General features: G+C 44.4%; 1 protein-coding gene across 1 annotated transcript; it reads right to left on the bottom strand.

Moving 5' to 3' along the window:
• Positions 1 to 311: 311 nt before the first annotated feature.
• Positions 312 to 23,706, bottom strand: LOC148655517 (protein APCDD1-like). Its single transcript, XM_088642066.1, has 5 exons — positions 22,568 to 23,706; positions 16,203 to 16,386; positions 12,087 to 12,618; positions 4,370 to 4,691; positions 312 to 3,927 (listed from the first exon to the last, which is right to left on the bottom strand). The coding sequence occupies exons 1-5, from the start codon at positions 22,623 to 22,625 to the stop codon at positions 3,479 to 3,481; spliced, it is 1,545 nt and encodes a 514-aa protein (XP_088498192.1). The 5' UTR covers positions 22,626 to 23,706; the 3' UTR covers positions 312 to 3,478.
• Between the last annotated feature and the right edge of the window lie 264 nt (positions 23,707 to 23,970).

The following is a 23,970-nucleotide window of genomic DNA, read 5'->3' as shown; positions in this document are numbered from 1 at the left end:
CTTGGATTCAGTAACTGTAATGTAATGTTTGTAATGTTTCTTTATTAGCCCTATACAATTTCTTGCATTAGGAATTCGTCTTTTCGCATACCCCAGCTTTTCTCCATGGAGACACAGACACACAGACAGGGAGAAGCTTGGGGTCAGAGCGCAGGGTCTGCTATTGTACGGCGCCCCTGGAGCAGTTAGGGTTAAGGGCCTTGCTCAGGGGCCCAACGGAGTAGGATTCCTCTGCCGGCCATGGGATTTGAACCGGCAACCTTCCAGTCACAGGCTGGTGGGGCTGTGTACAGAAAAGATCTGAGGCGTCAGAAATGTAATAATTTATTTAACAAGGGAATGCAGTATCTCAAGCACATTGTCTATGAGACTGAGCCCATTTCTCACAGAGCCCCTTCTCTGTTGCAACTGGTGAAACTGTAAACGAAACACCCTGCTGTAATACCGTATCTGCTCGAAAACCAGAAACACTACAGGAGAACCTTCTTCAGCAGCAGCGTCTTCAACTCGACATTTCCTGTAACTGTCCATCAGTCCCCTGCATCAGCTTGTAGGAATTCTGGCCCAGTCTTCCTTACTGAACTGCTTCGGGCTGGTGACATCTGAGGGTTCGATTCAGGTCCCGTTGCAGCATTCGAAAATCAGGGATTATACCGCCGGTTCACGCACCTTCTCTCTTCACTGGAGGTCATGTGAGCAAAATGGGAACTACACAGTCTTCCTCCCCTGTCCCCCTCTATTCATCCTTTGCTGTGTGGAGATACCAGTGCGTTTGGCAGGATAGTGTAGAGATGGAGTAAGAGAATTGCTGTTTGTCATTAAAAAGCAACTGAGTGAAAAGCCGATTCAAATGTAAAGATCCCACCCTTTCTGATTGCTTTGGCAGAAGATTAGGGGTCTCCAACAACGACAGGAGTAGAAACACTGCTCCCTTCCAGTAATGATCCAGTTACTCTTCCCGGTATTTTCAAAGCTGAATTCCATACATCTGGTGCACGGAGCAATTCAAAATCATCTCTGCTTTAAACTTAATTAACTCACTAAACATAGAGTGTAGTGAGAACATAACCTCAGAAATGAACCCGGAATGTGTGGTTCCTCTAACCAGGAGCGTTCCAGCCAATGGAAATGTAATTAATGACATAATTTTGTTTAAAAAAAGCTGCATCCTACTAGCTTACCCAAGTTAACACAGAAACTACACTACTTAATGTGAAGCCCAGCAATGACGGAACAGCCGCTTTGCTTTGGCCAATGGAGCGATGCTGGAGTTGCACATTATCTGTCTTGGCTGTCTCCATTGCAGGCGCCCATTTGCTACAGGGTGAAAAGGAACAATTACAGCAGTATGATCATCTTTGGGATGTTCATATTATTGATTAGTTTTGCATCGCATTATCTTAATATTGTGCAAAACCTTTAAACAAAAACTGTAGCTGAGAATTCTGTGTTTCGCTCAGCTCATTGATACATTTTTCTAATTTTTCTTATGTCACAGCCTCATAACACTGTATACGTAAAGCATTTTGACAGGTGATTACACATAAAATGTATCTAGGCTAACATTCTGTGTAAACAGAATTATCACAGTGTTACACTGAATGAGTTCAACCCAATATTACCTATAACACTTCAAACCAAGCCCTTTGTCTTGATAAAAGGACAAGAGAGGTCAAATGGAGAACAGCAGATGTTTTTTTTCTCCAGTCTTTCCTTTGAACTGTGGCAATCTGGACCGCCACCAAGCCACAGTGTGTTCTAGTGGTTAGACAGAGGGACAGTGAGCCAAGACAGGGAACACAGCCACTGGGTCTCCCAGAGCAACTTCGTGTTTTTCTTTCCAGATGTAGGGCTGAGATTAAACAAAGGTAGACTCTCTCCAAGAGTGTCTTTCTGGAGTTTACCTGAGTAAAGCTTTAAGAAAAATATTTTTATAGAATTTCATTTTGACTCTGTGGTCCAGGGCTTGATTCTGGGCTGGGGATCATTCTGTGCAGAGTTTGCATGTTCCCCCCGTGTTCATGTGGGTATTTTCTGGGTGCTCCAGTTTCTTCCTACCTCCCCGTTACATGACTAGGTGTGACAATTTCAAATGCTCCCTTTCTCTGTGGCTCTGCACCTGACTGGGGTCTCATCTATGGAGCGAGCAGTCGTGCGGTTTCATTCTTGCCTTGAAACGTCTGGGATAGACTAGGTTGCTCCCTCACCAGCAAACCTGGCTTTCCGATAAACAGTGATTTGAAAATTCTAAAGATACATATTTTAGTTGGAAGAAAACTACAGTCTGGTGTGAGCAGTGCTTCGGCTGTTAGTTTTGAACTGGGAAACGTAACAATCACTGTGGCTTTTGATAAGGCCTCTCTGTACCGTATTACTAGTCCTGTAGAAGCTGCACTTTTAGAGTGGTCTTGCTACATTTGTGTAGAAACAGCACCTGCTGTCGTTTGCTTTGCTGTCTTTGGGAATATTTTTGAAAGGAAAACGTGCGGTGTCATTCCTAGAAACAAAGAACGCAAAAAAATGACAGGAACGTGGTGTGATAGTAGGTCAAAATACAGTATAAAATGTTTCATTTGTCTAGAGATAATCCAGTTCTGCAGACACACATGGTACAAAGTCATCTAGGCAATGCCTGACACATGGCAACCCAATCATTTTCTAGGTAAATTTATGACTCCATCAATTCTACCCTCAGAGACCTCAAGGGACACTAATGCAGTTTACAAAAACACTGAGGCACAGTCTGCTCACGAGGATCTACTTATTATCCCAGAAAAAAACCCAGGTTTGTCATTTGATCTTCAGAATCACATAAATAAAATAGTGTAGGACCAAATGGGCACTTTTTGTCTACGGTATATGGAGAAAAAAAAGAATGTGTCACATACTGTACATTTTAAAACACTTTTTGTTAAGACAAATTGACAACAAAAGCAAAATGTGAAAGTAACATTGTATTTAACATTATAAACATTATCTCTATTCTCCTCTAGCCCCCTGATGAGATTCAATATGGGCCATGTGCTGCACTTTTCTTCAAAAAAGTGCAACCTCGAAAGAGTCTACATAGTGCTTTGGTGCACCTTCACATTTAGCATTTAAAGGCACTGTAGTCATCAGTACTAATCTAAATTGGTAGGCACAGTAAGCTTTATATATACTGTATACTGTTTTTAAATCGTAACAGCAAATGCAAAACAGTAAAAAAAAAAAACGCACTGAATTCGTAATGTCCTTCCTGTCCCCTTCCAGTCAAAAATCTTCCTCTGCCCTTAATAAAGTGCAGTTGCTGCTGTGCGGCTGAACTGGACGGCAGCTCCCCCTCCGCCCGCCCCTGGTGCGAAAGAAGAGCGTTTCGAGGACATCGAGCAAACACACGGCCCCCCCTCGAGGCGAGAGGCCAGCCCACCCAGGGGTGTCTCAGTCCCCCCCCCCGCTCAGCGCGATTAGAAAGGCCGCCTCTCTCTCCTGTGTCCCCTTAGCTGCAATGCAGGAGGAAGCAGGCCACGGCCAGGGCGCAGACGGCCTCCAGCCGCGAGTCCGGGCCGCCGCCCGCGCTGCCGCGGAGCCGCTGGGCCGCGTCGGCGTCCTCGGCCCCGGCCTCCGCGGCCCGGCTGCTGGAGGCGCACTGCACCAGCGGGGTCTGGTAGGAGGTGGCCCTCCTTTCCGGCTTGTCGGGGCTGGAGCCGTCGCTGGGCCGCTGGCCGTTGTACAGCAGGTACCGGCCGCGCGGGTCCAGCTCCATGCGGAAGAGCTCGTACTCCGTGTGGGGCAGGCGGATGCCCAGCGCCACGCAGCCGTTGGTGGGGGTCACGTCCTGCTCGACCCCCACCTGCCAGGACCCCTCGGCGCCGCACTCGTTGCCGTTGAAGACGTTGAGGAGGGAGGTGGTGGCCAGGTCCATGGGCTTCACCCTCATGTGGTTCACTGGCAGGGGGAAGAGGAAGAGGAAGAGGAAGACGCTTGAGGACCCGGAGCTTCAGTAAGACCTTCTGACCGAAAAACAACGGGGAACATCGGTCGCAACACGATCATAATTAACTATATCCTCACACTTATACAGCGCTTTCCTGGACACTCCACTCCACCCCCACCAGTGTGCAGCCCCACCTGGGTGATGCACCAGTCCGCCCCCCACACACCAGCTCCCAGTGGGGAGGAGAGCAGAGTGACGAAGCCAGTTCAGAGAGGGGGATTATTAGGAGGCCATGATGGGTAAAGATGAGGGGGAAATTTGGTCAGGATGCCGGGGTTACACCCCTACTCTTTTTGAGAAGCGCCCTGGGATTTTTAATCAGACACCATCAATCAATCAATCAATTTTAATCCCGCCACCCACTGGGTAAAGGCCTCGTAGCGCCGGAGTTACCTTTGAAGACGAACTCGGTCCCTCCCATGACGCGGGCGGAGGGGACGCCCCGGCTGTAGCGGCCCCGGGCGTAGATGCTGAAGGTGGGGTGCTTGCACACGGGGTCGGAGTAGTGGAAGTAGTGGCCCTCCCAGGTGTGGTTGTTGTCGTGGAAGGCGAAGTGGCGCGTGAGGAAAAGCACCTCGGGGCGCACCTCGCAGCGCTGGCTCACCCACTGGCCGTGCAGCCCGACGCTCAGGTCGGCCCGGGGGGGCAGGATGGGCGGGTGGTGCTCGTCAGACCGGTAGATGATCCGGCAGGGGATGCACCCTTGGTCGTGGTTCTGAAATAAACCATCGCCGGTTAGTGAACCTGCCCGAGAGGGACCAGTCTGAGAGTGTACCTGCCCGAGAGGGACCAGTCTGAGAGGGACCAGTCTGAGAGTGTACCTGCCCGAAAGGGACCAGTCTGAGAGTGTACCTGCCCGAGAGGGACCAGTCTGAGAGTGTACCTGCCCGAGAGGGACCAGTCTGAGAGTGTACCTGCCCGAGAGGGACCAGTCTGAGAGGGACCAGTCTGAGAGTGTACCTGCCCGAGAGGGACCAGTCTGAGAGTGTACCTGCCCGAGAGGGACCAGTCTGAGAGTGTACCTGCCCGAGAGGGACCAGTCTGAGACGGACCAGTGAGAGTGTACCTGCCCGAGAGGGACCAGTCTGAGACGGACCAGTCTGAGAGTGTACCTGCCCGAGAGGGACCAGTCTGAGACGGACCAGTCTGAGAGTGTACCTGCCCGAGAGGGACCAGTCTGAGACTGTATCTGCCCGAGAGGGACCAGTCTGAGACTGTATCTGCCCGAGAGGGACCAGTCTGAGACGGACCAGTCTGAGAGTGTAACCTACCCGAAAGGGACCAGTCTGAGAGTGAACCTGCCCGAGAGGGACCAGTCTGAGAGTGAACCTGCCCGAGAGGGACCAGTCTGAGAGTGAACCTGCCTGAAAGGGACCAGTCTGAGAGTGTCCTGCCCAAGAGGGACCAGTCTGAGAGTGTAACCTACCCGAAAGGGACCAGTCTGAGAGTGTACCTGCCCAAGAGGGACCAGTCTGAGAGTGTCCTGCCCGAGAGGGACCAGTCTGAGACAGACCAGTCTGAGAGTGTACCTGCCCGAGAGGGACCAGTCTGAGAGTGTACCTGCCCGAGAGGGACCAGTCTGAGAGTGTACCTGCCCGAGAGGGACCAGTCTGAGACAGACCAGTCTGAGTGTCCTGCCCGAGAGGGCGGAAAAGAAGCACCCTCCCTGCAATTAGGAGGATGATTCTGACAAGGAAAACTACAGCTGGCCTTTTATACACTTACTTGATAAGGAAGACAAAGAGCTTAAGCCTCATAAAGGAAATCTTCAATCGTACTGGATTTCTATTGGTTAAGCAAACTTCTACGACAATCACAAGATTTCTAAGTAACTGAGTTGTATCAGTGTTTTCTAAAAACAGGTAGTCGCGATTGGTCTTCTACACAAAAACAATTCTTTGGGATTATTAAAACAAGCATTCTTTGTGTCTGGAGGCCCCTAGTTTTATCAACAGCAGATACATTTAATGTTGCTACTGGTTTTTTGCTGAACATGGTGTACAGAGAGAGAATTGAACCCTTCACCCGCCTGAAAGTGTCCTGCCTGAAACAGAGAGGCAAGAGAGGGCTTGCTGTAACCTGCTGTATTCACGCTGTCCAGCAGGAAGGGTATGTGAGATGTTTTATTTGCCTTTTAAAACATGTTATGGCTCTGTGGGGAAGTCACTGTCTGCCCGGGGTCCGCAGTCCTTTCTCAGACACAAACCGTTAACAGAGCTAAAGAGGGGAAAAAAAACTAGCTGACATTCTCTGAAATGTCTGCAGACTGTAAACTCGTTCCAAAATTAAGGGTGTTTTAAGAAAAGAATAATATACAATGTATGAGCCTTAAAGGCTGAACGGTTCCGTCATTTATCATTACGCTTTTGTAAACACTGTAATTTCATGAACCACAAGTCCTTGCACATGCGTCACACTCCTCTCCCATCTGCATCTGCTTCCGCAGATATTGTGAATGGCTTCTGGCTTCTTCCATCTTCCTGCTGTGGCATACTGGCATTACTCCAGTGGAAGAGAAGAGCACGGGCGCAGACTGAATCCCCCAATATGTCCCCGTCTCAAGACGCTCTGGGTTCTGTGGGCTTTTATTTTATAAACAGGGCGTGGCTATATGCAAACTGTGTCCGATGGTACAGTACACTGTGCACAAATCGCTGTAACAGATCATGTCTTTTGCTAAACCGTGTAATGGCGACCGAAGGAGTTATAAGTGTCTTTAGTTTAGTCTCATTCCAGTGTTACCACAATCACATACAGTACAAGTACACTTATGCCAGTGAAAAGAGAACTCGTGTCTTGTGCACAGTAATGTCTTTGTCCCCGGATCATTTAAGCAGTTTTTCCTATTGTGTTTTCCAAATGCAGGAACGTACCTTGCTCTTCTGTTTCTGCAGTAGGTTGCCTACATGAACTCCTACATAGATTGAGCATACTGAAGCATCAGTCTGGTTAAATATGGCCAGAGATACCAATGACAAATTGTAGCCTTAGGTAAATCCTTGTTTCTTTATTTGCGGTTTTACCATTTTTAAATTGCATAGCTTTCCATTCACTCCTTAAATAAAGGGATTAAATATATTTAAACAGGATGTGAAAGAAATTCAAAGGCAAATATAATTTAGTAATAGCAGATTAACTTAAATATATCTTTAAGGGCCTGTAAAATGTTCTATCCTCTTTCCTTTCCTCAGGGAAGTGGCCAACTGAGTTTATGTGAATGAGATAATAAAAGAACAGACAAAAACAGGCAACTTCAAATTGGCAATATGCTCTTCCACAGCAACAGTGCTGCTCATCATTTTATTCCAACAAATTCAAATTGCTACAGCATCAGTGAAATTTTAATTCACAGCCGTCTTAACGTGTCAGATGTATAACATTTGATTGTGTATTATAGAAATTTGACTCTGGCCTGGGGACATTGCTCCTCATCTGGCTTGAGAGAATTTTGAACAGACACCTGCTGTTGTACCTGACCCCTCAGGAATAGCTGAAAGGGAGGATAACATCATCAGGACTTGCCACTGGACCATAAGTAGAATATGGACTCTTAAACCCCCATTCATGGTAATAACATGGCTGCACTGGGACTATTAAAACCCTGTTGCACTGTGGGAAATATACCCTGTGCATGTCTCCTTCAGTGTTCTCCAGAAGAGCCAGTCTGATTAAAAATCAGACTCATCTCAAACCTTCACTGGGCTGTGCTGTGACTCCTCGCGCCCCTACAGTACATTCGGTCTCATTCAGAGCTGGCTCCTTCACTAGTGCGCTTTACCTTTCACTTCTGTGGAAACGCGAGGGATTCAGAAACCAGTCTTTAACACGAGAGGCTTCCTGTTCTTTTTTAAGCAAAGCCATATGTCATTTGCCCTGTCAGGTGTATTTTGCAGACATTATTTGTATTCAGAAATTCGCCGGACTCACTAACTCCAGCAGCAACAGCTGAAGAGGCTTAACACAGCTGATGGCCAGGAAGTGTGAAGGCCAGGTAAACTAGCTCTCATCGCCACACGGACAGAGCACAGCACATTTCCTCTAGGGCCTGTCCTCGCCGTGTCATTGTCTTTCATTTACTTTGAAAATTGGGTTGTCAGAAGCTTGATATATTATGCTGGAACAGACCTGAAAATAAAAATCGCACATATGAGGACATCACCGGGTAGTTAAGGAGCCGGAAATAATATATCACGATAGCTTCACCAAAGTAAGAAAACCGGCAAGAGCTGTTTTCAGTCTAGGCAGTGTGAATATCTCTCGTGAATCACCAGCTGCTATTCGCCGCTGAATTTTCCCCCCAATGCTGCTGCTCGGCTCTTTCTCTCATCTCTCTTTCTCAGACTGGTCAAGTATAAAGGAGCTGCGTGTGGGTCAGGGATGAGAACCATCCTCCGTGCCCATTCTTACAGCGGAGAGGGCATGATCACGGCACAAACGGCACGCGTCACCACTTCAACGGCTCATGTGATCGGGTGTGCGGTGCGAGTTCAATTTGTCATCTGGATGGGGTCAGTCAGTGACGGATGAGTGGGTGAAAGACAGTCGTGACCAGCAATATGCAAAGCTTCACATCTGAGCTTTAACAGCCTAGCACTCACTAGCCTTTGTAACTATGAATTCCTTTTCATGGGAGCATTAATGCCCTTTGTGGACTTCAGAACAGACCGAGTCCCAAAAATATTGCATTACAGTGCATTACAATGAGTACAAATCAGTACTGTATGTACCACATACAGTTCTATTACTATGTGAATCACCTATACAGCTAGGCCAGAAACCTGTCTAAAATTACTCATTACACTGTGGTATCCCGCCCTTGCGTCAATACAGTCACTTGGAGCCATGCACAAAGGAATCCCCCATCTTAGAAAGTAAAATAAAGAAAATACATCATATTTTCATCTCATTTATCAGAAAGACATAATGTCGAAAATACAAAAAATAGGACATAAAGTATAAAGGCCAGCCAGATGTTTTTTTAAAAGAAACCATCCCTTCTTAACAAATGGAGGCTTCAGTGCCTGTTGCGTGTCAGATTCTCAGATTCTCCAGCGTTGGAGAATTACAGTAACACAGGGGTACTGCTTAGTATTCGCTCTCCTTTGCCTGTTTCCATCACACTGCACGAGCTGGATTGAAAAGCAGCACTGAACTGCAACACAGCAACGTTTGTTGCTGCAAGCAGCTTGAAGATCAACATCGCCCATTCCGATGGTTTCAGTTCCCTCTCTTGAAGACGGGGTACTCTCGTAATGCCCCTGTCCCACCTGCATGAGGACGCAGGAGAATCCAGCTGGAATATTCTCTCACTTGAGACTCGCGCTGCAGTGATGGAGCCGAGTCAGACTTCCTTCTCTGTTGTACGAATGGAGCAGATTGTTTGCGACTGTCATGTGGAAAACACATTTTCATTCTTGCCGTTTGTGGCGAAGGCAGAGAAGTTTGGGGTACTGACGAAATGCGTTTGTTTATAGCTGAAGCCTGTGGATTTGGAACCACTTAAGTCATTCATTTGCTTTTAATTAGATTTATTTGTGCGGCATAGATTCTTAGATCCGTTTCAAAAGCACCAAACTACACAACAGAAAGATACGTTGGAAAATGTTCATTTGTCATGGAGATGTGCTCTCCAGACTTCGAGATAGCTCAGAGGCCCTCTGCTTCTGCAGTCATCTTGCAGGCTTCTCATTTTCGTAAGCTCTTCTGTTAATTCCAATTTAGCCAAACGCAAGATGGAGAGGTTAAATAAGATGTAGAAATTTTAAAATAATTCCCATGTTTCTTGGAATTAAAGTCCTGTCATATATTAGTAGTGTGCAAAGTGATGAGAACATTCCAATCTGTTGTCTTGTTGCGCACTAGAAATCAAACCGCAATCGCTGAAAATGATAAAACTAGGCTACATATGGGAGTTTGTGAATTTCATTTCATAACCGACTTTAAAACGCCATATCTATTATTATTAATATGAAATAATTAGTTGGTCATAAACAGGTTTTTGGATCCCTGACCACCTTTACAGAATAGCTACAATCATGAGTCAGCATTTGGACAAAGATGTTTTTGTCCTACAGGCGCTTTTACGTGTTAAGATGCTGACAGTGCAGAATTTCATGCTCCAGACTAATTTCTCAAAACACATGAGACGGGGTGAACTATTTTTCAATTTGAATTAAGCCTGCAAAATTGATTTCCATGAAGGTTCTTTTGTGCAAAACATACATCACCCACCTGTAATATTCCACACAAAATTCTCTCATATATAATGTTATGAAAAATCACTTTTTTTTAGCCAATCTTCATCTGGCGGATAATTTCAAATAATTCCTAAGGTGGTTTAGACCCCCGTGCAGAGTGAAGGGTGACCAAGGGGCAGCTGCAGAGGGGAAGTGGGGTGGAGAAGGGCAACAAGCAGGTACTTATAACAGTTCAGGAGAGGAAATAACGTCCGGAGGGATTGTGCATTACTGAGTCTGACTGGACTTGGCCGTTGTCAGCCCCTCCACAATTTTACATTTGGGAATGTAGTTCCCAGCTCTTCTAAGTGTTTTGTGGATAAGGAATAACTCCACACATTTCAAAACCTGTACAAGCATTCAATCTAAAGAGCAGGGAGCATAGATTCCTATTTATCTTAATCAGGAATTTCACATTCACAGTTAAACCCCTGTTCAACAGTCAGAAAACAACAGTTCGGGTTTCAGGTTTGAGAAACACTAGCAGCACAATAGGAGCGTAAATGTATGAACACATCTCAGAAACTAGATTTGTTTGCTCTTGTGGTGGTTCTAGTAATCTTATTTTAGTCATCTGCAATACAATAAGATTATAGATAATAATTATATTATTAAGATAATATTATTGTGTACTATTACTATTATTACTATTGATGTACTAAAATATTTAATATAGTATAATTTTCAAACACTTTATTATGCTTTACTTGCTGTAATCACTTTCATACGAGACTTAGATCAGATCTATTCCTATATTTTATACATCCTATTCATTTACACTTGGGATTTTGCAATCATGACCTTCACACACAAAGAAGTCCAAGCTCACGACAATCGAAAATATTTTTAAATAAGCAATTAGTTGTATTTTTCCACATTGTTCCCTTTGCTGCCCATTTCCATTATCTGCAGTAAAAGGCGTTTTGTTGTGTTTCAGATTACATTGTGACTTATTATTGTATAAAACCGTATTTGTTTTCCCAACGATTTTTCATACCTTTATTTATACTAACGAGTGCATTTGTTTTCGCAATGCCATGAATTTGTGACGCACAAACACAACTGCAACTCCAAACCCCAGGGCAGGGGGGTGGCTCTGTGGCTGAGGATCTGCACCTGTGGTTGGGAGGTTGCCGGTTCAAATCCCGCAGCTGGCAGAGGAATCCTACTCTGTTGGGCCCCTGAGCAAGGCCCTTCACCCCAACTGCTCCAGGGGCGCCGTATAAATGGCTGACCCTGCTCTCTGACCCCCAGCTTCTCTCCCTGTCTGTGTGTCTCATGGAGAGCAAGCTGGGGTATGCGAAAAGACAAATTCCTAATACAAGAAATTGCATATGGCCAATAAAATGATCTTATCTTATCTAAAACCCATCCTCCATGTTTTGCCTGCCATTCCCCCTGGAGTGATCTTCGAGATGCAGTTTCTGCAGGCATACCCAGCGTGGAGCAGGGTGCTACGATCCCCACTTTATTTACTTCTGTTGAAACCACCTCAAACTCCCTGCCTACAGGGAACCCAGGAGCCCAGCCCTACCTTCTTCGGTCAAGTCACACAGACTGCGCACTCCAGGACTCACGTCTGGGCATTTCAGAAAGCAGGAAAAAGGAAAACCCTTTTGCGTGATGCAGGCAACACGTACTGTTACCACCAATGTAATGTGCTTTATCTGATTTAATAAAGCACATTCAATTAAAAAAAGATAAAAAACGCAGGAGACATTTTTTTTATGTGCATCTTAAACGGGCATGTTGCAGTCCTCTAAATTTTGGAACAGTACAGAGTTTCCCATTTTCGGCCAAATCATGCAGCTCATTATACAGCAGATGCGCTCTGGAAGCGGGCGTGCAGGAAAGGCGCGAGTCTCCCGGCTCACCTTGGCGTTCTGCAGGGCGGCCTGGTAGCTGGAGGGCCGGTAGTACATCCTCTGCGCGGGCTCGGTGTGGATGTCTCCGAGGAAGAGCTCCTCCACCAGGTGGTCCAGGTTGTGGTGCAGGTACTGCTTCTCCACGCGCAGCAGCTGCAGCTCGTGCATGGCGAAGTTGAGCGCGCGCGAGCAGTCGCAGCCCGTCTCCTCGCCCCACAGCTCGTAGGCCACGCCGGGCTCCCAGGCCTCGCCCCCGCGCGCCAGCCCCCGGCAGCCGCGGCCCAGCCGCCGGCCCATGTCCCGGGCCACCGCCTGGCTGTGGCACACGATCTGGGTGCGGTGCAGCTGGTAGTCGGCCTCCGTGCCGCCGCGGATGATCCAGGAGGGCTGGCGCAGGCGCAGCTTGCCCCGGATGACCAGCGTGTAGGAGGGCGTGGTGCAGTGGTTGTCCCCGTAGTAGAACTGGAAGGCCTGGAAGGTGTGGTTGTGGTGGAACTGGTAGGACCTGGTGAGGAACTCCGGGCCCGGCCTCACTTCGCAGCTGCGGAGCACGGGGAGAAACATCAGCCGGCGGAGCAGAACGACAGAAGCCTTTTTTCCCCCGCTTTTCGTTACGTGTTTTTTTTTTTTTAAATGACCCAAACGTTTCTGGTCATACTGAATCAACACCTTACCCCCTTGAGAATCAAAACCCGGCATTGGTGCCACGGTACAGTCACATTTGATACTGCTTTGCTCAGCGTCTGTTACTCAGCACGAGGAGTAGAGTTTTACGCTGAAAAGGCACGATTGCATTTTCACTCCCCGTAGGACTTCTCCCCAATACAGAGAGGAATGCTGGTAGAGTCTCATGATTTTGAGCATTAATTCATTTCTTCTACAGTGTGAAAGGAAACGCACTCTACTGTGTCACTGACGAGACTAAAGACAGACCCTGTTTTTAACAAGACCAGTGACAGACACCTGAGCTTCCCTGGGGATTTTCACAAAGGCAGACGCAGAGGGGAACACCAAGAGGGACAGAGTTTACTCTTTGTAGCTGCTAAGAGGGTAAAACAAGTGTGGGTGGGTAGACTTTGCTCACAGCACGGGTCTGTGCTAGTGCCATGTACACACCCAAACCTCTCCAGAAGACGTTCTCACAGAGGAAGAGGAAGAAGACTGTCTATGCTCCACCGTCCTTATCAAAGCCCACCCCAACCTCAGTCCCCAGCTCTAAACATGTCAAACAGATCTCATTCATCAACCTACATGCAGCTTAAACAGAACAAAAGACACAGGAAAAAAAGCCCTCATTGCTGTCTATCCAGTCACTTCTTAACGGTCCAGAAATGTCTGGATTTAGCCACGCAGCTTGGTAAACTACTTCATAAATTGCCCAATCTCAGGTTCAAAAAAGAGCTTGCATACATGTACTGTCTTCTTCAAGGAACCACCGGTTAACATAAGGGTGTAATCTGGCTGTGGAGCCCAGTCCACAGTTATTCCCCCACGGGGTAGCACCTGTCGCGTGTGCGGCAATGGCTTTCAGGAAGGAGCAGGAGCAGAGTCCCGGGAGAATTTGCTGGACTTCATGGTCTGGCGTGGGGCTGTGTATTTCATTGTATGAACCTGCAAATTGCAAACGAGGCTCTAGTGGCAAGGTGAAACCTGCCTTAAAGGATAATGAACTCTTCTTCCAACTCGGGGTCACGGGGGAGCTGGAGTCTATCCTGACAAGCAATAGGCACAGGGCAAGGATGCTGCAGGGCACCTACACACACACACACTCACACTCACACTCACTCACACAGACACACACACACCTAAGCCAGTTCTCCAAGAGGCCAATTAATCTACCAGCAGGTCTTTCAACTGTGGGAGGACACCAGAGCACCCAGAGAAACCCCCTCAAACATGGTGGAGTACATACAAACTCCACACAGACAGTACCCCAGGAACAGAATTGAACCCAGTTCTTATCACATAATTTGTCATAATGTTATTCAAAGCTGACTAGATTGTGTAACATAGTGTTTAAGCTGCGTCTGATCTGTTTAAGCTTTTAGTTTAGCCTCGATTAACACTTCAACACGAATGAAAATTCAGCTATTCATACTCGCGTATGTATAGATGGTTTACATATTTTAATTTAGGTGGGTAGCTGCGTCAGCATACGTAGGCTGCAAAGGAACAAGTAATAGGTTTATTCCATGCTAATTTTAATTTTAATTTATTTGATTTTAATTTTAAAGATTTTAATTTAATTGAAAATCAGAACAAGGTGCGACTATCCCACGTATCCCAGAAATATTTTCGCATGTTCTGCATCCCAGCTGTTGGCCATCAGGAAATACAGTGAAGAAAAATGATACGCTTGAGTGTGCAAAACAACATAAGAAAAACATACGCAAAAACCTGTTACAGCACACCTCTTTTTTACCAACAGTGGACCTTAACAAAAGCCAAATAAATGCATTTATCTGGGTTTCATTCAGGAAACTCAGGCAAATGTAGAGATATTTACACTTAAAGGTTTCATTGAATCTTTACGATTCAAGACCTACATGGACTACATCTGAACTGTAATGTCAGTGTCAGGCCTAATGTTTGTAAAGAAGAAACTTTAAAGAAGGCTCCACTTCAGTAGTCTGAAGAATATTGATTACAAATAATTATTTTTCCGTTGCATTCCATATTATGTATTAACATTATTTTGTTCAGGCTGAGATTGCCGTGTAGCTAATGGAACTGACATTCTTGGATTACTTCTTTTCTAATTTGCTTCCTTCAAGTAAAGGATTATGAATACTATAGAAACAGAATTTCTTCTTTTAGCACAACCTGGAAGGCTTCAGCTTTCTGTCACAGACATCTTTTATATTCCTTGATGTATTAAGTATATAATAAAACACATTGTATGCTATGTCTAACCCCTGGTTTCCTGAACCAGTACAAACCATATCCTCATAGTAGTAAACGCTCCACACAGCTCAATGTTGCCATTTAAACCTTTGTCTGTTTTCTCACTTGGGGAGATGAGACACTTGCCAGTTTGTCTGTTATTTTCAATTGGAAATTACAAATCACTATTCTTACACCTTTTCAGTCGGTGTCAGAGACAGGAGACTGTACTATTTTATGTCTCTGAAATGTAAATTAAAGACAGTTAAGTGCACACCGTTTGAGTATAAAGGAGTTGGCATTTCAAACCTATTATGGGTGCGTTTTGAAAAATGACATGGTTCTGCAAATCAACAAACATAAATATCTCTTTGATATTTATCATCCTAGGTTCTTAATTCACATTATTTGCATCAAAACAATCTGCGATGATTTACTTAAGCCTAGGCATTTTGAATAGCTCCCAGTCTTCTCTGCAGTGAACTGGAATAAAGCCTCTGACAGCTGCTGGTCTCTCCTGTTTCACATCTGAAGGCAGCTGTTCCTGCAGACAAACCTTAACTCCGAGGACACGGTTTCTGAAAGGAGGGGACTGAGCGGTGAGAAAAGTCTTAACTGCTGCGTCTTTATAAGGAGCCAGGTTCTTAGAAAAGGCATGCCGCACATCATATTAAATCCTAAAATCTTTGCAAGATTTTTTTTGGTCAGCTGTGGAAGTTAAAGTTACAGACACATTCTTTTCTTGTGGACTTCTGTGCAGTACAGAAGAATTTTAAATGCGGTTAGGTCAAATTTATCACTGAGAGCACATTTCACCCAGAAGCTCCGCACTGAACACCACGACTTTCGGGCCTCGGTGCGACCAGTCTGTACCATGACAGTCCCTGCAGTTCATGGTCTATGACAGAGTTAGAGACTAGGACCCAGGAAGAGCTTTAAGTGGCACTTCACAACTAACAAAAGCATCAAAATAAGTGTGATATGCCTTTTACTTTAGATATTTTTACTTTGACGTTTTTCAGATGATCAGTTTTCTTTCTAGAGTCCAATATCCAGATACTGTAATTTCATAAGACAAGAGCTGCAAAAAAACCCTCTTCCAAGAAAAAAAAGAGTACATCAACTTATATATAGAAAACGTCATGAAACTGCTCACATTTCACTGTATTGGTTAATCATTTTCCCATCAAATCTCTTTGCCAGTAAAGATTGCCCCAGTACAAAGCTGATTGAAACTCTCACCCAGTGGAGACCCAGTGTCCCTCAATGTTAGGCGGCATCTGAACTGTGATCCTGGCTCCGTTGTGAAGATGTTTAAGCATGTGGTGACACTGGGAGTCCTTTGGTTGCCTTCCAACATGCTTCTCCAGGGACAGGGGGTTTGATCTGCTGTCTGCGTAGTGCAGTGACGAGCACTCTCTTGATGCTGCATTAATAAAACAATTGTGATTGATTCCACCAAACATACTGCATGACAACATCAAGCAGGAACATGCATGTCAAGGAAGAACATAATGCCATTAAAGAACAAGAATGCTATTAGTGTGCATAACAGGATACATATGAAGGTAATAGATAGTAGTGCTTTCACTGATACAACATTGCCATTAAGGTAAGCAAAATGCACAATTACTAAGCAGACATTTTAGTGCTCCAGGCTGTAACAGTGTAACTATATATACTACCCTGAAAATAAGACTCTTTCACATCTCTCCTGTTTAAAATGTTTTGCTGCAAAGATATTTTTTTCTGATTAATCTGGTACCCATTATCTCTAGACCTCTTTTTGTTCCCTCACAAACTTTTTGAAAGCACAAAAAATGTTGGTAGGGTTTGATTTCTCTTGAATCCGACTGCATATTGCTTGCATTGATGAAGCACATGTATTTCTGCGATTCAGCTGGTACCCTTAGTAATGGTCCAGTCAAGAAGCATTAAGACACTGAGCCTAAGGTAGTCTGTTCGGGCGCTAGCAGCTCACTGATAAGAGGCTCTCATCCTGTTGTTCCTTGAACGACGTCAGCTTTGAAACATGGCGGGATAACTGGTTCCAGTGTTGGGAAGGAGATACAGGATGCAGAAACCACTAAACCTTGAGCTCAATGAGCTAGTATTCCACGAAGCCTGACAGTTCTCCACTGAGAGTATCCAGTTGAATATATGATATAATATGATTTACAAGAGGGATGCTGCATAGCATTAATGTTTCTAGGGACTAAAATAAGAGTTCGTCTTATGTGCTTTAGATGCAGATTATTCTCTGCTTCATGTGGCAGATAGTTAACAGAGCCTACATCCACAGATAAGTTGAAGTCACAAAGGAAACTTACTTTCTCCCATTAAGTACATTTAAAATGTAGTACTATCTGTTTTGGCTGCAAAGGCTTTGGTCACCCAGAGATTCCCTGGGTTGAAATTGTACACAGGCACACACACACGAAAAAGGCACTAGGAATTAAACTGCGAAAACTCCCTAACAGCTATTACAAAAGCAGATGGTATTTCTTTTTTCAGGGCTCTTTTGAAAACAAAACCTTTTTTTTTTGTACAACACAGGGCATAGGGATCTAATAATTTTGTGCTTTTCTGAAAGGCAGATTTTTCTTCCAGGAAACCTTGCCTGTCTCAGATCACCAGTGCTGTGTGCTACAATTTCAAGCACCAGATGGGAATTCTGTCCCAGTTCATTCCCCTGGTTTTCGGGCAGATCGAGACAAGAGCGGTCAGGCTGAGGGAGTAGTGAAAGATTTGTTTGAGCACAAGCCTCATCGCATTGCTCTGGTCAATATATGTACCAGCTCCTGGGCCCAGGAGGAGGAACACAGAGACTAATCTACCCCAGTGTCCTAATACCTTTCATGACCCCTGCTTTCTAAATCAAAGAGCCTAGACAGGTTCCAATACTTAACCACCAATAACATTTACAGTTGGCACAAAAGGCTCAATGAGGTAACTGTTCTGGGACTGCTGACAATCCCAAAAGCTCTAATCATTTGAAACAGAGAAAAACAGAACTTGTCTGACCACACATGATCCAGATCCAAGTATAGTTTTAACCATGCTTCCTTTCCACCACTTGGCAATGTGTCCTGTTTGTGTTTCTGATACAAGTGGTTATGGACTGCTCTCAGTAAAACACTTCTGCTTTTCAAACTCCAAGTGGTATTTTCTTTATCACACCAGGACGTCCTTCCTAAATTGCAAGTCCGGTTTTCTGAATTGCTAGTGTCCTCTAGTTTGCAGTGAGAAACAGTGCCATGTCAAAGCCTCAGACATCATAGACCCGATCAGGAGTTGTATCTGTTATTACAATTTATTCAAAGCCTCCACTAGCCCTTTCTGCGTTTCTGCATTTGCTTTTGGGTTACAAGAACCAATTTGTATTTTAGCAAACAATAATTCACATTGATCATACTTTAAATCCACAATCCCAAAAAGTCCAATGGTGAACCGTACACAAGCAGTCAATAGAAAGTGTTGTGGTAGCTAAAACTACACATGTACCAATCAAACCTTATCTATCAGGTGTAATGTTTTCCTCTCTCCACAAATCTAGGAGCCTAAAAGACTACTTTGCAAAATACTGACCCTTCAGGAGGAATCGTTAGCTTAAAACAAAACAGCTAAAATTTCAGGAGACAATCACTGCGGAATTCTGTCTCTGCATGGAGCTGGAAAACCGTTGAGTGAAAAGAGCAGAACAATGCAAAAATGCAAAAGCACTGTAACATGGGTCCCAGAACACCTGAGATTCATGAAAAATCTAAATTCAACGAAGAGCTACAACAAGACGACCAGGACCACAGGCAATTCTGAACCAATGAACACAGTATGCAAAATAAAATACCCATTGGCTTAAATGGGAACACACAATATATTAACTTTCATTTGACCAGCACTCTTTCCACTACAGTAAAGGTATATTAATGGGTCTTAATGTCACTTGTTCCTTAACTAAAAATACCCTTAAGATGCATTACATTCGACATTTCCAGTGTTGCACCATCCTATCTGAAAACCAAGACTTTGTATCGAAACTGTATTATATGCCGAACCAAACCTAAGTTTTAATGTTGATGAAGAGTTTCAAAATCATTTAAAGGCTGTAATTAGGGAAAAAAATGAGACAAAATATCCCGCTTTTTCCCCTGGAAAAAAACAGCAACAGCAAAATTCAGGTTATGAATTTGACATTAGAGCAAACCACTACTAACAGCAAGCGCACCATTTTGATTTAATTTGATTTTTTAACACAATTATCGGGAGATTTAAACATATATCTAAAGGTATGGTTAAAGTGGTCCTTTCTTAAAATAACCTGTAACCTGAAAACTCAGGTTCCGGATTATAACGAATGTCCCTGAGACAGATTCCCAGCGGCGTTTCTTTTATCCTTGTAATGAGAAATAGTAAGAATGATCATTTAATCTGACATCCTAACGCAGTATTTTACAAGTTTTGAAACATGTCATCCTAAAACATCAGTCACGCCATTATCAGAAATAAACACATATACAGTATATATATATAGTATTCTGGGTTTCAAGTAAATAGTGGTTATGACGGTTAATCATGAGGACGGCAATGATTAATACGTAATATGAAGTACAAACCCTCTCTGAGGAAAGTAGTTATCACAGTAACAAACTGACGAATTAAAAATGTCGAAAAGCCCTTCACGTTCTGAATGTGTTGTTGTTTGTTTTCGAAAGAACACTTTCGGCTCCATGTGAGAGTGCAAAATGTACTGTAACATTAATTTAAATGCGCACGTCTCAAAGTGCGTTTATTAACTCGGTAATCAGAGCATTTAATACAGGTTTCTATTACAAACACGCAAATAAACGCAGATGACAGTCGCGTTTTAAATATGAAAAATTAGTGGATCTCCCTTTCTCCTGTCTTCATTTACAGGTAATTCTGGAACTGCAGTTTTAAACTGATGTGACTGTTCGACCCCCGTCCTATAACCCTCTTTTTTCCTCCGTTTTTTCGGAGGACCAAACTTGAAAGAAATTGAAGAAATTTCAGAAGTCTCGCTTTTCATTAAAGCGCTGGCAGATCAATTATTGCTGTAGGCGTTCATCGGTACATCACCACAAGCCCTTTCAGCAGGTTTTGTACCGTTTCTTTAGAAACAAGGACAAGGGTATATATCCGCGGGATTGACCGATTAGTGGCAAAACGTCCGTTTCTTTCATTGTTTCTTCTCGTAGTTAGATTTAATTCATTTTTTAAAAGTCTCAGCTGAAACGGTGTAGAGCAATTAATGAACGCGTCCCGTTCTACAAAAGTTAATAGTTATCAAAATGTCGGTGATCACAAAAATGTTCTGGGGCAAGGTCTCCTTCCCTAACACGAACCTGTCCACCACGCGGAATAGCCACAAAGGGATCCAATGCGACCCGAAAGCTTTGTCATCATCAGAGGTTCCAGATCAAAACAAATGAAATATCTCCACCTTCGCGCTTAGCAACTGATCCATTGATAACCTTCAGTTAAACACTTCACAGAAGAGCAGGAGCAGGTAGGCAAACTCCTGACTAAACAGCTCAAGACACTGAAAGGCAGGACCACTGCACAGATACAGTGGTGTGAAAAAGTGTTTGTCCCCATCCTCATTTCTTTTTTTTTCCATGTTTGTCACACTGAAATGTTTCAGATCATCAAACAAATTGAAATATTAGACAAAGATAACACCAGTAAACACAAAATGCAGTTTTTAAATGAAGGTTTTTATTATTAAGGGAGAAAAAATCCAAACCTACATGCCCCTGTGTGAAAAAGTGATTGTCCCCTAAACCTAATAACTGGTTGTGCCACCCTTAGCAGCAACAACTGCAATCAAGCATTTGCGATAACTGGCAATGAGTCTTTTACAGCGCTGTGGAGGAATTTTGGCCCACTCATCTTTGCAGAGTTGTTGTAATTCAGCCACATTGGAGGGTTTTCGAGCCTTAACCGCTTTTTTAAGGTCATGCCACAACATCTCAATCAGATTCAGGTCAGGACTTTGACTAGGCCACTCCAAAGTCTTCATTTTGTTTTTCTTAAGCCATTCAGAGGTGGACTTGCTGGTGTGTTTTGGATCATTGTCCTGCTGCAGAACCCAAGTGCGCTTCAGCTTGAGGCCACGAACAGATGGCCGGACATTCTCCTTCAGGATTTTTTGGTAGGCAGCAGAATTCATGGTTCCATTTACCACAGCAAGTCTTCCAGGTCCTGAAGCAGCAAAACAGCCCCAGACCATCACACTACCACCACCATATTTTACTGTTGGTATGATGTTCCTTTTCTGAAATGCTGTGTTACTTTTATGCCAGATGTAATGGGACACACACCTTCCAAAAAGTTCAACTTTTGTCTTGTCAGTCCACAGAGAATTTTCCCCAAAGTCTTGGGGATCATCAAGATGTTTTCTGGCAAAACTGAGACGAGCCTTTATGTTCTTTTTGCTCAGCAGTGGTTTTCGTCTTGGAACTCTGCCATGCAGGCCATTTTTGCCTCAGTCTTCTTATGGTGGAGTCATGAACACTGACCTTAACTGAGGCAAGTGAAGCCTGCAGTTCTTTGGATGTTGTTGAGGGGTTTTTTGTGACCTCTTGGATGAGTCGTCGCTGTGCTCTTGGGGTAATTTTGGTCGGCCGGCCACTCCTGGGAAGGTTCACCACTGTTCCATGTTTTCGCCATTTGTGGATAATGGCTCTCACTGTGGTTCGCTGGAGTCCCAAAGCTTTAGAAATGGCTTTATAACCTTTTCCAGACTGATAAGTCTCAATTACTCTGTTTCTCATTTGTTCCTGAATTTCTTTGGATCGCAGCATGATGTCTAGCTTTTGAGGATCTTTTGGTCTACTTCACTTTGTCAGGCAGGTCCTATTTAAGTGATTTCTTGATTGAGGACAGGTGTGGCAGTAATCAGGCCTGGGTGTGGCTAGAGAAATTGAAAGAGAAATTGGCAATCACTTTTTCACACAGGGCCATGTAGGTTTGGATTTTTTTCCCCTTAATAATAAAAACCTTCATTTAAAAACTGCAGTGTTATCTTTGTCTAATATTTCAATTTGTTTGATGATCTGAAACATTTCAGTGTGACAAACATACAACAAAATAAGAAATCAGGAAGGGGGCAAACACTTTTTCACACCACTGTAGCTGTCTAACCTCTTATCGTCACTATATAAGAGTAATTAAAATGAATAGCAAGAAGTGGGGTGAATCCCGGTGCCCTTGATGTGAATGAAACAGACTCGCCGCGACAATAAAATACAATTCCCGGCCGGTGTCGCACCTTGGGGTTGAGTCTCAGTCACATCGATGTAACCTTATTTTTTTAAAAAACGGCTGTGACAGATCACACAGGGAGAGCAGGACAAAAGAGTCGCAGGGAACACACATTAAACTAATGAAGAAAACATACTGTATCTATAATGTTTCTTACCGAAATCTCGGCAATTCTGCGTGTGCTACATAAACCAATACATACACCCGAATAACTGCTGTTCGGAAGCGGACCTATGAGTGATCGTTTTCTTGATGTTTTCCGATTTTTGTTTTACAAAGTCTGTACAATTTTAGCTTAAAGTACGTGTAAACACGCTACTTACCAAAAATGACAAGTAGCAAAACATACGTATGGATGGTGCTGACGATATAAAATAACATTTTTGTTTCGGATTCTTTCCGGTTCCCGGAGTTTCAAACAGAACTTTCCCCGCTGCGTTTTTTTTTCTTATTTCGGCTTCCTTCAGTTAATGTGTAATCAATCCTATTGATCAATGGGACAAGGTGAAACACTTGCCGGACTTCAAAGACGGGAGACGAAGCTGCCCTCTGAGTCTATGCGGAGAATGTAAATTTCATGAAAATGCGTGACACCACATTCTTATTCTCCCCAATATTAGCTTTCGCGAGGTTTCAGAGTCGTTCATCTCCCACCCATTCCTTCGGCAGTGCCTAGTTTGTATCCAAAATTACTGCTTAAAAGGAGAAGCAGAAATAACAGGAGTTAGCCGTTTCGAGGTCTAAATATGATTTGTATTCCCACAGAATACGCAGTTGTCTCCCCCCCCCTCCCTTCTTCTTCAAACCATCAAAGGAGGGTGGATTATAATGCTCTGCGCTGCGAAACGAATTCTCTTTCTGCAGAATTTCCACAAGAAAGCTGACGGCTGGGACGACATGGAAGCGCATTCCTGAGCACCGGAGCCGTCTCCGCGCGCGGTTCCAAAGCGGGTCGCTCGGTTTTGTGACCCGCCTCGGCTCAGACGCGCGTCCCCCAGAAGCCGCGCAGGAATTCAGAGGAGGGACGGAGGCGTGGGGATGGGGCTTCCCATCACATTGATGAGAGATTTCCACAACTGAAATCGGAATCTGGACGCCTCCTGCGGGGATTGGACTTCAAAGGCAGGGGGGAGTCGGTGCTTGACGCTCGTACGGTCCTCCGAAGCAAGTGCGCTGAGCTTGAGCGCCCCTAAGAATCTGTGCCATTTTTATGCGCGTTTGTATTGCAGAGACTGGAGGTCTGTACATTGTTGTTACTGGCGGTATTGTGAATCAATCGAGAGATCTTTATTACTGAACGGTTTTCAATGCAGAGGGCAGACCTACTGCAAGAGTTGAGCAGCAGGTTGCCTTGTTAGCCCACCTTTAGGATGTAGAGGATAATCCAACAATTCATGACTTTTACTCTCTGACAAAGTTTTAAAATGAATATATCCCCAAGTGCCCGTGTTCGCTTGAAATGACTGGGTGGAACACAAGAGTTCGTTCTGGTTCTGACATGACCAAATGCGTAAAAAGGGTTTACCTAAAACACAATTAATATGACATCATTCTTAACGATCTCATGATTACAATTAACAAAACCGCTTGACTGCTTTGTGTCAGAAATAACGGTTTTGACTTTGGCGGCGCAGTGGTTTTTGGCTAGGTAGGAGTGTAACAAAACTATAAAATGAGCTTCGTTGTTGCCAGTCCTTGACCAGGAGGTATTTCTGAAAGAATAAAG

This window comes from Lepisosteus platostomus, chromosome 8, assembly GCF_059453375.1.
Source record: "Lepisosteus platostomus isolate fLepPlt1 chromosome 8, fLepPlt1.hap1, whole genome shotgun sequence".
Lineage (NCBI taxonomy): Eukaryota > Metazoa > Chordata > Actinopteri > Semionotiformes > Lepisosteidae > Lepisosteus > Lepisosteus platostomus.
Note: the sequence above shows the minus strand (reverse complement) of the source record. Positions and strands in the feature narration are given on the sequence as shown.